This window comes from Petromyzon marinus, unplaced genomic scaffold (assembly GCF_048934315.1).
Source record: "Petromyzon marinus isolate PM22_M1 ecotype Great Lakes invasive population unplaced genomic scaffold, UKy_Petmar_22M1.pri1.0 PM_Scaffold_203, whole genome shotgun sequence".
NCBI classification, from domain to species: domain Eukaryota; kingdom Metazoa; phylum Chordata; class Hyperoartia; order Petromyzontiformes; family Petromyzontidae; genus Petromyzon; species Petromyzon marinus.
In genome coordinates, this window is record NW_027423173.1 from 67,575 (window position 1) to 86,874 (window position 19,300).

The window sequence follows — 19,300 nt, forward strand, 5'->3', positions numbered from 1 at the left end:
TATCATAGAGACCCATAGACTCACATAGAGACCCACAGACTCACATAGAGACCCACAGACTCACATAGAGACACAGCCTCACATAGAGACCCATAAACTATCATAGAGACCCATAGAGTCACATAGAGACCCATAGCCTCACATAGAGACCCATAGACTCACATAGAGACCCATAGACTCACACAGAGACCCACAGACTCACATAGAGACCCACAGACTCGCATAGAGACCCACAGACTCACATAGAGACACAGTCTCACATAGAGACCCACAGACTCACATAGAGACCCATAAACTATCAGAGACCCATAGACTCGCATAGAGACCCAGACTCACATAGAGACCCACAGACTCACATAGAGACACAGACTCACATAGAGACCCACAGACTCACATAGAGACCCATAAACTATCAGAGACCCATAGACTCACATAGAGACCCACAGACTCACATAGAGACCCATAGACTCAGATAGAGACCCACAGACTCACATAGAGACCCACAGACTCACATAGAGACACAGACTCACATAGAGACCCACAGACTCACATAGAGACCCATAAACTATCACAGACCCATAGACTCACATAGAGACCCACAGACTCACATAGAGACACACAGACTCACATAGAGACACAGTCTCACATAGAGGCCCACAGACTCACATAGAGACCCATAAACTATCAGAGACCCATAGACTCACATAGAGACCCACAGACTCACATAGATACCCATAGACTCACATAGAGACCCACAGACTCACATAGAGACCCATAAACTATCAGAGACCCATAGACTCACATAGAGACCCACAGACTCACATAGAGACCCATAAACTATCAGAGACCCATAGACTGACATAGAGACCCACAGACTAGCATAGAGACACAGTCTCACATAGAGACCCACAGACTCACATAGAGACCCATAGACTCACTTAGAGACCCATAGACTATCAGAGACCCATAGACTCACATAGAGACCCTTAAACTATCAGAGACCTATAGACTCACATAGAGACTCACAGACTCACATAGAGACCCATAAACTATCAGAGACCCATAGACTCACATAGAGACCCATAGACTCGCATAGAGACCCACAGACTCACATAGAGACCCCTAGACTCACACAGAGACCCATAGACTCACATAGAGACCCACAGACTCACATAGAGACCCACAGACTCACATAGAGACCCATAAACTATCAGAGACCCACAGACTCACATAGAGACCCACAGACTCACATAGAGACCCACGTGTAGTGGAGGCAGACACTTTATTACGTACCCCAATGGGGAAACTACATCATTGGACCTCCTTTGCCAGCATTACATTATAATAATAATAGGGTTTAAAGCTTTCGTGACTGCAATGATTCATCTTATTTGGTTCTTTCGGTAAAGTCACCACGTAGAATGATAATAAAATCATAAATTGATAAAATAAAATAACACAATAATATTCTCACGACGTTTCGGCCACAACACAAGCGGCCTTCATCAGGTGAAGGGGGCGAGACTGTCTGGTAGGACAGCGCTGGAGTGAAAGAGCCACGTTCAGATCACGTGGGGCTGTCTGTGTGAATGTGTGTGTGACTGTGTGTGTGTGTCTGTGTGTGTCTGTGTGAATGTGTGTGTGACTGTGTGTGTGTCTGTGTGTGTGTCTGTGTGTGTCTGTGTGTGTGTGACTGTGTGTGTGTCTGTGTGTGTGTCTGTGTGTGTGTCTGTGTGACTGTGTGTATGACTGTGTGTTACTGTGTGTGTGTATGTGACTGTGTGTATGTCTGTGTGTGTCTGTGTGTGTGTGACTGTGTGTATGTCTGTGTGTGTCTGTGTGTGTGTGACTGTGTGTATGTCTGTGTGTGTCTGTGTGAATGTGTGTGTGACTGTGTGTGTGTCTGTGTGAATGTGTGTGTGACTGTGTGTGTGTCTGTGTGTGTGTGTGTCTGTGTGTGTCTGTGTGTGTCTGTGTGTCTGTGTGTGACTGTGTGTGTTACTGTGTGTCTATGTGTGTCTGTCTGTGTCTGTGTGTGTCTGTGTGTGTTTGTGTGTCTGTGTGTGTCTGTGTGTCTGTGTGTGTCTGTGTGTGCTGCTGTTCTTATTTCTACTCAGTCCGTGGTGACAGCCCTTGCTGTGACTTTGACCTGAGGGGGTTAGGGTGAGACACACACAGACACACACACACAGACACACACAGACACACACACACAGACACACAGACACACACAGTCACACACAGACACAGTCACACACAGACACACACAGACACACACAGACACACAGACACACACACAGACACACACACACAGACACACACACACAGACACAGTCACACACAGACACACACACACACACAGACACACACACAGACACACACACACATACACACACACACAGACACACACGGTCGCACACACAGACACACACACACAGACACACACACAGACACACACACAGTCACACACACACACGGTCACACATACACAGTCACACACACAGACACAGTCACACATACACAGTCACACACACACAGACACACAGACACAGTCACACATACACAGTCACACACACACACAGTGACACACACAGTCACACACACACAGACACAGTCACACATACACAGTCACACACACACAGACACACAGACACAGTCACACATACACAGTCACACACACACACAGTGACACACACAGTCACACACACACAGACACAGTCACACATACACACACACAGACACACAGACACAGTCACACATACACAGTCACACACACACAGTGACACACACAGTCACACACACACAGTGACACACACAGTCACACATACACAGACAACAACAACAACAACCGCCATTCGCCACTAAGTGGCGGTGACGTCACCACGACGCTTGTGCCAGGCTATGTGCACCTTGAGGCCACGTGAAGTGTCGAATGACCGCTGGCAGGAGGTCACGTGACAGACCCAGCAGGTGCCATGGGTTGTGCTGCTGTGCCAGGCTAGGTGCATGAGGTCACGTGACAGACCCAGCAGGTGCCATGGGTTGACTGCTGTGCCAGGCTAGGTGCATGAGGAGGAGGTCACGTGACAGACCCAGCAGGTGACATGGGTTGTACTGCTGTGCCAGGCTAGGTGCATGAGGAGGAGGTCACGTGACAGACCCTGCAGGTGCCATGGGTTGACTGCTGTGCCAGGCTAGGTGCATGAGGAGGTCACGTGACAGACCCTGCAGGTGCCATGGGTCGTGCTGCTGTGCCAGGCTAGGTGCATGAGGAGGAGGTCACGTGACAGACCCAGCAGGTGCCATGGGTTGACTGCTGTGCCAGGCTAGGTGCATGAGGTCACGTGACAGACCCAGCACGTGCCATGGGTTGTACTGCTGTGCCAGGCTAGGTTCATGAGGAGGTCACGGGCCAGACCCAGCAGGTGCCATGGGTTGACTGCTGTGCCAGGCTAGGTGCACGAGGAGGTCACGGGTCAGACCCAGCACGTGCCATGGGTTGTACTGCTGTGCCAGGCTAGGTGCATGAGAAGAAGGTCACGTGACAGACCCTGCAGGTGCCCATGGGTTGTACTGCTGTGCCAGGCTAGGTGCATGAGTAGGAGGTCACGTGACAGACCCTGCAGGTGCCCATGGGTTGTACTGCTGTGCCAGGCTAGGTGCATGAGTAGGAGGTCACGTGACAGACCCTGCAGGTGCCCATGGGTTGTACTGCTGTGCCAGGCTAGGTGCATGAGTAGGAGGTCACGTGACAGACCCAACAGGTGCCCATGGGTTGTACTGCTGTGCCAGGCTAGGTGCATGAGAAGAAGGTCACGTGACAGACCCTGCAGGTGCCCATGGGTTGTACTGCTGTGCCAGGCTAGGTGCATGAGGAGGAGGTCACGTGACAGACCCAGCACGTGCCATGGGTTGACTGCTGTGCCAGGCTAGGTGCATGAGGAGGAGGTCACGGGACAGACCCAGAAGGTGACATGGGTTGTGCTGCTGTGCCAGGCTAGGTGCATGAGGAGGAGGTCACGACTGACTGAGATGACCGGTAGATGCACCACCACGTGTACCCCCTACTGTGCCAGGCTAGGTGCACCAGCTGAACCCCTAAATTGGATCCAACTCGCTGTGCTTTATCCGCCCGGCGCTCCGCTCGTTGTTGTGAGCGTCGATCCTCTGCACCTAGCCTGGCACTGCCCAAAAGCAGCAGCGTCCTTCACGAGACTCCTCCTGCACAGAGGCCGATCTTGACACTGCTGGTACCACTCACCCACCAGGTCACTCACCCACTCACTCATCCACTCACTCACCCACCCACCCACTCACTCACTCATCCACTCACCCACCCACCCACTCACCTACCCACTCACTCACTCACCCACCCACTCACTCACCCACCAAAGCACTCACCCACTCACTCACCCACCCACTCACTCACCCACTCACCCACCCACTGACTCACCCACCAACTCACTCACTCACTCACCCACTCACACACCCACTCACCCACCTACTAACTAACTCACCCACCCACCCACTCACTCACCCACCCACCAACTCACTCACCCACCCACACACTAACCCACTCACCTACCCCACCCACTCATCCACCCACCCACTCATCCACTCAGCCACCCACCCACTCACCCAACAACTCACCCACCCAATCACTCACCCACTCACTCACTCACTCACCCACCCACTCACCCACCCACTCACCCACCAACCCGCTCACCCACTCACCAACCCACTCACCCACCCACTCATCCACCCACTAACCCACCCACCCACCAACCCACCCACTAACAGGAGGAGTGGTGTCCACGTGTAGCTGGGATGGACTCGGCAGGGCACCTGGGGGGAGGAAGTGGGACAGGAGTGCAGTGATCACTGCTGCACAAACACCCACTCAGCTACCCACTCAGCTACCCACTCAGCTACCCACCCACTCACCTACACACTCACCTACTCACTCACCAACACACTCAGCTACCCACTCAGCTACCCACTCAGCTACCCACTCAGCTACCCACTCAGCTACACACCCACTCACCTACACACTCACCAACACACTCAGCTACCCACTCAGCTACCCACTCAGCTACCCACCCACTCACCTACCCACTCACCTACCCACTCAGCTACCCACTCAGTTAACCGTTCAGCTACCCACCTCAGCTACCCACCCACTCACCTACCCACTCAGCTACCCACTCGGCTACCCACTCAGCTACCCACCCACTCAGCTACCCACTCAGCTACCCACTCAGCTACCCACTCACCTACCCACTCAGCTATCCACTCAGCTACCCACTCAGCTACCCACCCACTCACCTACCCCACTCAGTTACCCACTCATCTACACACTCAGCTACCCACTCAGCTACCCACCCACTCACCTACACACTCAGCTACCCACTCAGCTACCAACTCACCCACCCACTCAGCTACCCACTCGCCTACCCACTCAGCCACCCACTCAGCTACCCACTCACTCACCTACCCACTCAGCTACCTACTCAGCTACCTACCCACTCACCTACACACTCAGCTACCCACCCACTCACCTACCCACTCAGCTACCCACCCACTCACCTACACACTCAGCTACCCACTCACCTACCCACTCACCTACCCACTCACCTACACACTCAACTACCCACCCACTCACCTACCCAATCAGCTGCCCGCTCATCTACCCACTCACCTACCCACTCATCTACCCACTCAGCTACCCACCAACTCACCTACCCACTCAGCTACCCACTCACCTACCCAATCACCAACACACTCAGCTACCCATCCACTCACCTACCCACTCAGCTACCCATTCACTCACCCACCCACTCACCTACCCACTCAGCTACCCACCAACTCGCCTACCGACTCAGCTACCCACCCACTCAACTACCCACCCACTCACCTACCCACTCAACTACCTACCCACTCAGCTACCCACTCAGCTACCCACTCACCTACCCACTCACCAACACACTCAGCTACCCACCCACTCAGCTACCCACTCAACTACCCACTCAGCTACCCACGCACCTACCCACTTAACTACCCACCCACTCACCTACCCCACTCGGCTACCCACCCACTCACCTACCCACTCAGCTACCAACCCACTCAGCTACCCACTCACCTACCCACTCAGCTACCCACCCACTCACCAACACACTCAACTACTTACTCACCTAGCCACTCAGCTACCCACTCAGCTACCAACTCACCTACCCACTCAGCTACGCACCAACTCACCTACCCACTCAGCTACCCACTCACCTACCCACTCAGCTACCCACTCACCAACACACTCACCTACCCAATCAGCTACCCACCCAGCTACCCACTCAGCTACCCACCCACTCACCTACACACTCAGCTGCCCACTCACCTACCCACTCAGCTACCCACTCAGCTACCCACCCACTCACCTACACACTCAGCTACCCACTCACCTACCCACTCAGCTACCCACCCACTCACCTACACACTCAGCTACCCACTCACCTACCCACTCACCCACCCCACTCAGCTACCCACTCACCTACCCACTCAGCTACCACTCACCTACCCACTCACTCACCTACCCACTCACTCACCTACACACTCAGCTACCCACTCAGCTACCCACCCACTCACCTACACACTCAGCTACCCACTCACCAACACACTCAGCTACCCACTCAGCTACCCACCCACTCACCTACCCACTCACCTACCCACTCAACTACCCACCCACTCACCTACCCACTCAGCTACCCACCGACTCACCTACCCACTCACCTAGCCACACACTCACCTACCCACTCACCTACCCAACCACTCACCTACCCACTCACCTACCCACTCACGTACACACTCATGCTGGCACTCAACTACCCACTCACCTACCCACCCACTCACCTACCCACTCAGCTACCCACCAACTCACCTACCCACTCACCTAGCCACACACTCACCTACCCACTCACCTACCCACCCACTCACCTACCCACTCACCTACCCACTCACGTACACACTCATGCTGACACTCAACTACCCACTCACCTACCCACCCACTCACCTACCCACTCACCTACCCCCTCACGTAAACACTCATTCTGACACTCAGCAACTCACTCACCTACTCAGCCACTCACTCAGCCACTCACTCTGCCACTCAATCACCTACCCAGCCACTCACTCACCTACACAGCCACTCACTCAGCCACTCACTCTGCCACTCACTCACCTACCCAGCCACTCACTCAGCCACTCACTCACCTACCCAGCCACTCACTCACCTACACAGCCACTCACTCAGCCACTCACTCTGCCACTCACTCACCTACCCAGCCACTCACTCAGCCACTCACTCACCTACCCAGCCACTCACTCAGCCACTCACTCATCTACTCAGCCACTCACTCAGCTACCCAGCCACTCACTCACCTACCCAGCCACTCACTCAGCCACTCACTCACCTACTCAGCCACTCACTCACCTACCCAGCCACTCACTCAGCTACTCACTCACCTACCCAGCCACTCACTCACCTACCCAGCCACTCACTCAGCCACTCACTCACCTACCCAGCCACTCACTCACCTACCCAGCCACTCACTCAGCTACTCACTCACCTACCCAGCCACTCAATCACCTACCCAGCCACTCACTCACCTACCCAGCCACTCACTGAGCCACTCACTCACATACCCAGCCACTCACTCTGCCACTCACTCACCTACCCAGCCACTCACTCAGCTACTCACTCACCTACCCAGCCACTCACTCACCTACCCAGCCACTCACTGTGCCACTCACTCACCTACCCAGCCACTCACTCACCTACCCAGCCACTCACTGTGCCACTCACTCACCTACCCAGTCACTCACTCACCTACCCACCACCCACTCAGCTTCCCACTCCCTCCCACTCTCTCCCACTCTCCCCTCCCACTCTCTCCCCCACACTCTCCCTCCCACTCTCTCCCACTCCCTCCCACTCTCTCCCACTCTCTCCCTCCCACTCTCTCCCTCCCTCCCACTCTCTCCCACTCTCTCCCACTCTTCCCCACACTCTCTCTCCACTCCCTCCCACTCTCCCTCCCACTCCCTCCCACTCTCCCTCCCACTCTCTCCTACTCTCTCTCTCCCACTCCCTCCCACTCTCTCCACTCTCCCTCCCACTCTCTCTCTCTCTCTCCCCCACACACCTCTCTCACTCTCTCTCACTCTCTCCGACTCTCTCACTCTCTCTCTCCCTCCCACTCTCTCCCACTATCCCCCACTCTCTCCCACTCTCTCACTCTCTTCCTCCCACTCTCCCCCACTCTCTCCCTCCCACTCTCTCCCACTCTCTCCAAACTCTCTCCCACTCTCTCCCACTCTCCCCCACTCTCTCACTCTCTCCCCCACTCTCTCCACTCTCTCCCTCTCTCTCTCCCACTCTCCCCCACTCTCTCCCCCACTCCCTCCCACTCTCTCCCACTCTCTCCCACTCTCTCTCTCCCACTCTCTCCCACTCTCTCTCACTCTCTCCCACTCTCCCCCCACTCTCTCCCCCACTCCCTCCCACTCTCTCTCACTCTCTCCCACTCTCTCTCTCCCACTCTCTCCCACTCTCTCTCTCTCCCACTCTCCCTCCCACTCTCTCCCACTCTCTCCCACTCTCTCCCTCCCTCTCTCCCTCACCGATCTCCCCCACACACTCTCTCTCTCCCTCCCACTCTCTCCCTCACACTCCCTCCCACTCTCTCTCCCACTCTCCCCCACTCTCTCCCACTCTCCCCCACTCTCTCCCACTCTCCCTCCCACTCTCACTCTCTCTCCCACTCTCTCTCTCTATCCCACTCTCTCCCACTCTCTCCCACTCTCCCTCCCACTCTCCCTCCCACTCTCCCACTCTCTCCCACTCTCCCTCCCACTCTCTCTCTCTCTCACTCTCTCTCCCACTCTCTCCCACTCTCTCCCACTCTCTCCCACTCTCTCCCACTCTCCCTCCCACTCTCCCTCCCACTCTCCCACTCTCTCCCACTCTCCCTCCCACTCTCTCTCTCTCCCACTCTCTCCCCCACTCTCTCTCCCACTCTCTCCCCCACTCTCTCTCCCACTCTCTCTCACTCTCTCTCCCACTCTCCCTCCCACTCTCCCTCCCACTCTCCCTCCCACTCTCCTCCCACTCTCCCTCCCACTCTCCCACTCTCTCCCACTCTCCCTCCCACTCTCTCTCTCTCCCACTCTCTCTCCCACTCTCTCCCTCCCTCTCACTCTCTCCCTCCCACTCTCCCTCCCTCTCACTCTCTCCCTCTCTCCCTCCCACTCTCTCCCTCCCTCTCACTCTCTCCCTCCCACTCTCCCTCCCACTCTCTCCCCCACTCTCTCCCTCCCACTCTCTCCCTCACCGATCTCCTGGTTGACTTCGGTGCTCCGTGACAGCAGCAGCAGCAGCTGTAGCTGAGAGACCTCCTCAAGGCCACCCAAACACTTCATCAGCAGCATCAGCGTGAAGTCACTGGGGCAGAGACACCGTGAACACCACCCACCCACACTCCCACCCACACTCCCACCCACACTCCCACCCACCCACACTCCCACCCACACTCCCACCCACACTCCCACCCACCCACACTCCCACCCACACTCCCACACTCCCACCCACACTCCCACCCACCCACACTCCCACCCACACTCCCACCCACCCACACTCCCACCCACCCACACTCCCACCCACCCACACTCCCACCCACACTCCCACCCACACTCCCACACTCCCACCCACCCACACTCCCACCCACACTCCCACCCACCCACCCACACTCCCACCCACACTCCCACCCACACTCCCACCCACCCACACTCCCACCCACACTCCCACCCACCCACCCACACTCCCACCCACCCACACTCCCACACTCCCACCCACCCACACTCCCACCCACACTCCCACCCACCCACCCACACTCCCACCCACACTCCCACCCACACTCCCACCCACCCACACTCCCACCCACCCACCCACACTCCCACCCACCCACCCACACTCCCACCCACTCAAACACTTCATCAGCAGCATCAGCATGAAGTCACTGGGGCAGAGACACCGTGAACCCCACCCACCCACACTCCCACCCACACTCCCACCCACCCACACACCCACCCACACTCCCACCCACCCACCCACACTCCCACCCACACTCCCACCCACACTCCCACCCACCCACACTCCCACCCACCCACCCACACTCCCACCCACCCACCCACACTCCCACCCACACTCCCACCCACCCACACTCCCACCCACCCACCCACACTCCCACCCACTCAAACACTTCATCAGCAGCATCAGCATGAAGTCACTGGGACAGAGACACCGTGAACACCACCCACCCACACTCCCACCCCACCCACACTCCCACCCACACTCCCACCCACACTCCCACCCACACTCCCACCCCACACTCCCACCCACACTCCCACCCACACTCCCACCCACCCACACTCCCACCCACACTCCCACCCACCCACACTCCCACCCACACTCCCACCCACACTCCCACCCACCCACACTCCCACCCACCCACCCACACTCCCACCCACACTCCCACCCACACTCCCACCCACACTCCCACCCACACACCCACACTCCCACACTCCCACCCACCCACACTCCCACCCACACTCCCACCCACCCACACTCCCACCCACACTCCCACCCACACTCCCACCCACACTCCCACCCACACTCCCACCCACACTCCCACCCACACTCCCACCCACACTCCCACCCACACTCCCACCCACACACACTCCCACACTCCCACACTCCCACCCACCGTGAACCCCACCCACCCACACTCCCACCCACACTCCCACACTCCCACCCACCGTGAACCCCACCCACCCACACTACCACCCACCCACACTCCCACCCACCGTGAACCCCACCCACCCACACTCCCACCCACCCACACTCCCACCCACACTCCCACCCACCCACCCACACTCCCACCCACACTCCCACCCACACTCCCACCCACACTCCCACCCACCCACACTCCCACACTCCCACCCACACTCCCACCCACACTCCCACACTCCCACCGACACTCCCACCCACCCACACTCCCACCCACACTCCCACCCACACTCCCACCCACCCACACTCCCACACTCCCACCCACACTCCCACCCACACTCCCACCCACCCACCCACACTCCCACCCACCCACCCACACTCCCACCCACCCACACTCCCACCCACCCACACTCCCACCCACACTCCCACCCACACTCCCACCCACACTCCCACCCACACTCCCACCCACACTCCCACCCACCCACACTCCCACCCACCCACACTCCCACCCACCCACCCACACTCCCACCCACCCAAACACTTCATCAGCAGCGCCAGCATGAAGTCACTGGGACAGAGACACCGTGAACACCACCCACCCACACTCCCACCCACCCACACTCCCACCCACCCACACTCCCACCCACACTCCCACCCACCCACCCACACTCCCACCCACCCACACTCCCACCCACCCACCCACACTCCCACCCACACTCCCACCCACACTCCCACCCACCCACACTCCCACCCACCGACACTCCCACCCACCCACACTCCCACCGACACTCCCACCCACCCACACTCCCACCCACACTCCCACCCACACTCCCACCCACCCACACTCCCACACTCCCACCCACACTCCCACCCACACTCCCACACTCCCACCGACACTCCCACCCACCCACACTCCCACCCACACTCCCACCCACACTCCCACCCACACTCCCACCCACACTCCCACCCACACTCCCACCCACACTCCCACCCACACTCCCACCCACACTCCCACCCACACTCCCACCCACCCACACTCCCACCCACACTCCCACCCACACTCCCACCCACACTCCCACCCACCCACCCACACTCCCACCCACACTCCCACCCACACTCCCACCCACACTCCCACCCACCCACACTCCCACACTCCCACCCACACTCCCACCCACACTCCCACCCACACTCCCACCCACCCACACTCCCACCCACACTCCCACCCACACTCCCACCCACACTCCCACCCACCCACCCACACTCCCACCCACACTCCCACCCACACTCCCACCCACACTCCCACCCACCCACACTCCCACACTCCCACCCACACTCCCACCCACACTCCCACACTCCCACCGACACTCCCACCCACCCACACTCCCACCCACACTCCCACCCACACTCCCACCCACCCACACTCCCACACTCCCACCCACACTCCCACCCACACTCCCACCCACCCACCCACACTCCCACCCACCCACCCACACTCCCACCCACCCACACTTCCACCCACCCACACTCCCACCCACACTCCCACCCACCCACACTCCCACCCACCCACACTCCCACCCACACTCCCACCCACCCACACTCCCACCCACACTCCCACCCACACTCCCACCCACCCACCCACACTCCCACCCACTCAAACACTTCATCAGCAGCGTCAGCATGAAGTCACTGGGACAGAGACACCGTGAACACCACCCACCCACACTCCCACCCACCCACACTCCCACCCACACTCCCACCCACACTCCCACCCACACTCCCACCCACACTCCCACCCACACTCCCACCCACCCACACTCCCACCCACCCACCCACACTCCCACCCACACTCCCACCCACACTCCCACCCACACTCCCACCCACACACCCACACTCCCACACTCCCACCCACCCACACTCCCACCCACACTCCCACCCACCCACACTCCCACCCACACTCCCACCCACCCACACTCCCACCCACACTCCCACCCACCCACACTCCCACCCACACTCCCACCCACCCACACTCCCACACTCCCACCCACCCACACTCCCACCCACACTCCCACCCACCCACACTCCCACCCACACTCCCACCCACCCACACTCCCACCCACACTCCCACCCACCCACACTCCCACCCACACTCCCACATTCCCACCCACCCACACTCCCATCCACACTCCCACCCACCCACCCACACACACTCCCACCCACACTCCCACCCACCCACCCACCCACACACACAGAGACACCGTGAACACCACACACACAGAGACACCGTGAACACCACACACACAGAGACACCGTGAACACCACACACACAGAGACACCGTGAACACCGCACACACAGAGACACCGTGAACACCACACACACAGAGACACCGTGAACCCCACCCACACACACAGAGACACCGTGAACACCACAGACACACAGAGACACCGTGAACACCACACACACAGAGACACCGTGAACACCACAGACACACAGAGACACCGTGAAGACCACACACACAGAGACACCGTGAACCCCACACACACACACAGAGACACCGTGAACACCACACACACACAGAGACACCGTGAACACCACACACACAGAGACACCGTGAACACCACACACACAGTGACACCGTGAACACCACACACACAGAGACACCATCAACACCACACACACAGAGACACCGTGAACACCGCACACACAGAGACACCGTGAACACCACACACACAGAGACACCGTGAACACCACACACACAGAGACACCGTGAACACCACAGACACACACTCCCACCCACCGTAAACCCCTCCCACCCACACTCCCACCCACCCACACTCCCACCCACCCACCCACACTCCCACCGTGAACCCCACCCACACTCCCACCCACACTCCCACCCACCCACACTCCCACCCACCCACACTCCCACCCACCCACCCACACTCCCACCCACTGTGAACCGCACCCACACTTCCACCCACCCACACTCCCACCCACCGTGAAACCCACCCACCCACCCACCCACACTCCCACCGTGAACACCACCCACCCACACTCCCACCGTGAACCCCACCCACCCACACTCCCACCCACCGTGAACCCCACCCACCCACACGGTCACCGTGAAACCCACCCACTCACACTCCCACCCACCCACACTCCCACCCACCCACACTCCCACCCACACTCCCACCCACACTCCCACCCACCGTGAACCCCACCCACCCACACGGTCATTGTGAACCCCACCCACTCACACTCCCACCCACCGTGAACCCCACCCACACACACTCCCACCCATCCACACTCCCACCCACCCACACTCCCACCCACCCACACTCCCACCCACCCACACTCCCACCCACCCACCCACACTCCCACCCACACTCCCACCCACACTCCCACCCACACTCCCACCCACACTCCCACCCACCCACACTCCCACCCACCCACACTCCCACCCACACTCCCACCCACCCACACTCCCACCCACACTCCCACCCACCCACACTCCCACCCACACTCCCACACTCCCACCCACCGTGAACCCCACCCACCCACACTCCCACCCACACTCCCACACTCCCACCCACCGTGAACCGCACCCACTCACACTCCCACCCACCCACACTCCCACCCACACTCCCACCCACCCACCCACACTCCCACCCACACTCCCACCCACACTCCCACCCACACTCCCACCCACACTCCCACCCACCCACACTCCCACCCACCCACACTCCCACCCACACTCCCACCCACCCACACTCCCACCCACACTCCCACCCACCCACACTCCCACCCACACTCCCACACTCCCACCCACCGTGAACCCCACCCACCCACACTCCCACCCACACTCCCACACTCCCACCCACCGTGAACCCCACCCACCCACACTCCCACCCACTGTGAACCCCACCCACCCACACGGCCACCGTGAACCCCACCCACCCACCCACACGGCCACCGTGAACCCCACCCACCCACACGGCCACCGTGAACCCCACCCACCCACACGGTCACCGTGAACCCCACCCACCCACCCACACGGCCATCGTGAACCCCACCCACCCACCCACACGGCCACCGTGAATCCCACCCACCCACACTCCCACCCACTGTGAACCCCACCCACCCACACGGCCACCGTGAACCCCACCCACCCACACGGTCACCGTGAACCCCACCCACCCACCCACACGGCCACCGTGAACCCCACCCACCCACACGGCCACCGTGAACCCCACCCACCCACACGGTCACCGTGAACCCCACCCACCCACCCACACGGCCACCGTGAACCCCACCCACCCACCCCCCCACTCACCTGTGAGTGTTGTGAAGGAGCTTCATGAGATCCGCGGTCTGAACGCTCTCACCACTGATGCCCTGATCTCTGTTATCAGTGATGCCCTGATTTCTGTCGTCAGTGATCCCCTGATCTCTGTCGTCACTGATGCCCTGATCTCTGTCGTCAGTGATTCCCTGATCTCTGTTGTCACTGATGCTCTGATCTCTGATATCAGTGATGCCCTGATCTCTGTCGTCACTGATGCCCTGATCTCTGTTATCAGTGATGCCCTGATCTCTGTTATCAGTGATGCCCTGATCTCTGTCGTCAGTGATGCCCTGATCTCTGTCGTCAGTGATGCCCTGATCTCTGTTGTCACTGATGCTCTGATCTCTGTCGTCAGTGATGACCTGATCTCTGTTATCAGTGATGTCCTGATCTCTGTTGTCAGTGATGCCCTGATGCTGCCCTCCGTTCTGCAGTAGAACGGTGAACGCATCTTGGATTGAGACAACCAGTTCTGTGAAGAGAAACACCACAAATATCACCATCATCACCACCATCATCATCACCACCATCATCACCAGCATTAACGTCACCACCATCATCACCACCATCATAACCATCATCACCATCACAACCATCACCATCATCACCATCATCACCATCACAACCATCACCATCATCACCACCATCATCACCATCATCATCACCATCATCACCAGCATTAACATCACCACCATCATCACCACCATCATCATCACCATCATCATCATCACCACCATCATCACCACCACCATCATCACCACCACCACCATCACCACCACCATCACTACCATCACCATCACCACCACAACCATCAACACCATCATCATCACCACAACCATCACCATCACCACCACCATCACCACCACCACCATCACCACCACCACCATCACCACCACCATCACCACCACCATCACCATCATCACCACCATCACCAACACCATCATCACCACCACCATCACCATCATCACCAGCATCACCATCATCACCACCACCACCATCACCATCATCACCACCATCACCACCACCACCACACCATCATCACCACCCCAATCATCACCACAATCACCACCATCACCACCACCACACCACCATCACCACCACCATCATCACCACCACCACAATCACCACCACCATCACCACCACCATCACCACCACCATCACCATCACCACCACCATTACCACCATCACCACCACCACCACCACCACCATCACCACCATCACCACCATCACCATCACCACCACCATCACCACGACCATCACCATCATCACCATCATCACCACCACCATCATCACCACCACCATCATCACCATCATCACCACCACCATCACCATCACCACCATCACCACCATCACCACCACCATCACCACCACCACCATCACCACCACCACCACCATCACCACCACCATCACCATCATCACCACCATCACCAACACCATCATCACCACCACCATCACCATCATCATCACCAGCATCACCATCATCACCACCATCACCATCATCACCACCATCACCACCACCACCACACCATCATCACCACCCCAATCATCACCACAATCACCACCATCACCACCACCACACCACCATCACCACCACCATCATCACCACCACCACAATCACCACCACCATCACCACCACCATCACCATCACCACCACCATTACCACCATCACCACCACCACCACCATCACCACCATCACCACCATCACCATCACCACCACCATCACCACCACCATCACCATCATCACCATCATCACCACCACCATCATCACCACCACCATCACCACCACCATCACCACCACCACCACCATCATCACCATCACCACCACCACCATCACCAGCAGCAGTGACACGGCCATCGTGAAGCTCACCCACCCACCAACCCACCCACCTCACCCACCAACCGACCCACCCACCCACCACCCACCAACCCACCGACCCACCCCACCCACCCACCCAACCCACCAACCCACCCACCTCACCCACCCACCAACCCACCCACCTCACCCACTAACCCACCCACCTACCACCCCACCCACCAACCCACCCACCAACTCACCCACCAACCCACCCACCCACCTCACCCACCAACTGACCCACCCACCCACCAACCCACCCACCAACCCACCCACCAACCCACCCACCCACCAACCCACCCACCAACCCATGCACCAACTCACCCACTAACCCACCCACCCACCAACCCACCCACCTCACCCACCAACCGACCCACCAACCCACCCACCCACCTCACCCACCAACCCACCCACCTCACCCACCAACCCACCCACCAACCCACCCACCAACCCACCCACCTCACCCACCAACCCACCCACCCACCCACCAACCCACCCACCAACTCACGCACCAACCCACCCACCTCACCCACCAACCCACCCACCCACCTCACCCACCAACCCACCCACCAACCCATCAACCCACCCACCCACCAACCCATGCACCAACTCACCTACCCCACCCACTAACCCACCTCACCAACCCACCCACCAACCCACCCACCAACCCACCCACCTCACCCACCAACCGACCCACCCACCCACCACCCACTAACCCACCGACCCACCCCACCCACCCACCCAACCCACCAACCCACCCACCTCACCCACCCACCAACCCACCCACCTCACCCACCAACCCACCCACCTACCACCCCACCCACCAACCCACCCACCACCTGACCCACCAACCCCACCCACCTACCTCACCCACCAACTGACCCACCCACCCACCAACCCACCCACCAACCCACCCACCAACCCACCCACCCACCAACCCACCCACCAACCCATGCACCAACTCACCCACTAACCCACCCACCCACCAACCCACCCACCTCACCCACCAACCGACCCACCAACCCACCCACCCACCTCACCCACCAACCCACCCACCCACCTCACCCACCAACCCACCCACCAACCCACCCACCAACCCACCCACCTCACCCACCAACCCACCCACCAACTCACGCACCAACCCACCCACCCACCTCACCCACCAACCCACCCACCCACCTCACCCACCAACCCACCCACCAACCCACCAACCCACCCACCCACCAACCCATGCACCAACTCACCCACCCCACCCACTAACCCACCTCACCAACCCACCCACCAACCCACCCACCAACCCACCCACCCCACCCACCAACCAACCCACCCACCTACCACCCCACCCACTAACCCACCCACCAACCCACCCACCTCACCCACCAACCCACCCACCCACCAACCCACGCACCAACTCACCCACCCCACCCACTAACCCACCTCACCAACCCACCCACTAACCCACCCACCTACCAACCCACGCACCAACTCACCCACCAACCCACCCACCCACCAACCCACCCAACAACCCACCCACCTACCACCCCACCCACCAACCCACCCACCAACCCACCCACCTTCGTAACAGAAGAGAAGTTGGAATGCGTGGAGGAATTTCAGGAGGTGAAGTTTCCCAGAATCTTCATTGTGCAACACCACCCTGGGCAGCATACAGACAGAGACAAAGGTCCCCCAGGTAGCCTCCAGCAGGGATGTGGGGGCAAGTGCAGTGTCACACACAGACACACTCAGACACACACAGACACACACTCAGACACTCACAGACACACACAGACACTCACAGACACACACAGACACACACACAGACACACTCACAGACACTCACAGACATACACAGACACACACAGACACTCAGACACACACAGACACACACAGACACACTCACAGACACTCACAGACACACACAGACACACACAGACACTCAGACACACACAGACACACACAGACACACACAGACACTCACAGACACAACACTCGCAGACACTCACAGACACACACAGACACACACAGACACTCACACAGACAATCACAGACACTCACACAGACACTCACAGACACACACAGACACACACAGACACTCACAGACAGAGACAAAGGTTCCCCAGGTAGCCTCCAGCAGGGATGTGGGGGCAAGTGCAGTGTCACACACAGACACTCAGACACTCACAGACACTCACAGACACACACCGACACTCAGACACTCACAGACACACACAGACGCTCACAGACACACACAGACACTCACAGATA

The 19,300-nt window shown here is 58.8% G+C and overlaps 1 protein-coding gene across 2 annotated transcripts; it reads right to left on the minus strand.

Annotated features, from left to right (window-relative positions):
* Positions 1-1,263: 1,263 nt before the first annotated feature.
* On the minus strand, positions 1,264-19,276 carry LOC142922903 (uncharacterized). Of its 2 annotated transcripts, none has more exons than XM_076063847.1 (5): positions 18,607-19,276; positions 15,169-15,652; positions 9,384-9,493; positions 4,799-4,845; positions 1,264-2,149 (listed from the first exon to the last, which is right to left on the minus strand). In XM_076063847.1, the coding sequence occupies exons 1-5, from the start codon at positions 18,698-18,700 to the stop codon at positions 2,114-2,116; spliced, it is 771 nt and encodes a 256-aa protein (XP_075919962.1). In that variant the 5' UTR covers positions 18,701-19,276; the 3' UTR covers positions 1,264-2,113. The 2 variants fall into 2 exon arrangements, with proteins under 2 accessions (XP_075919962.1, XP_075919961.1); XM_076063846.1 differs by having other exon boundaries at positions 4,791-4,845; positions 18,607-19,275.
* Positions 19,277-19,300: the final 24 nt, after the last annotated feature.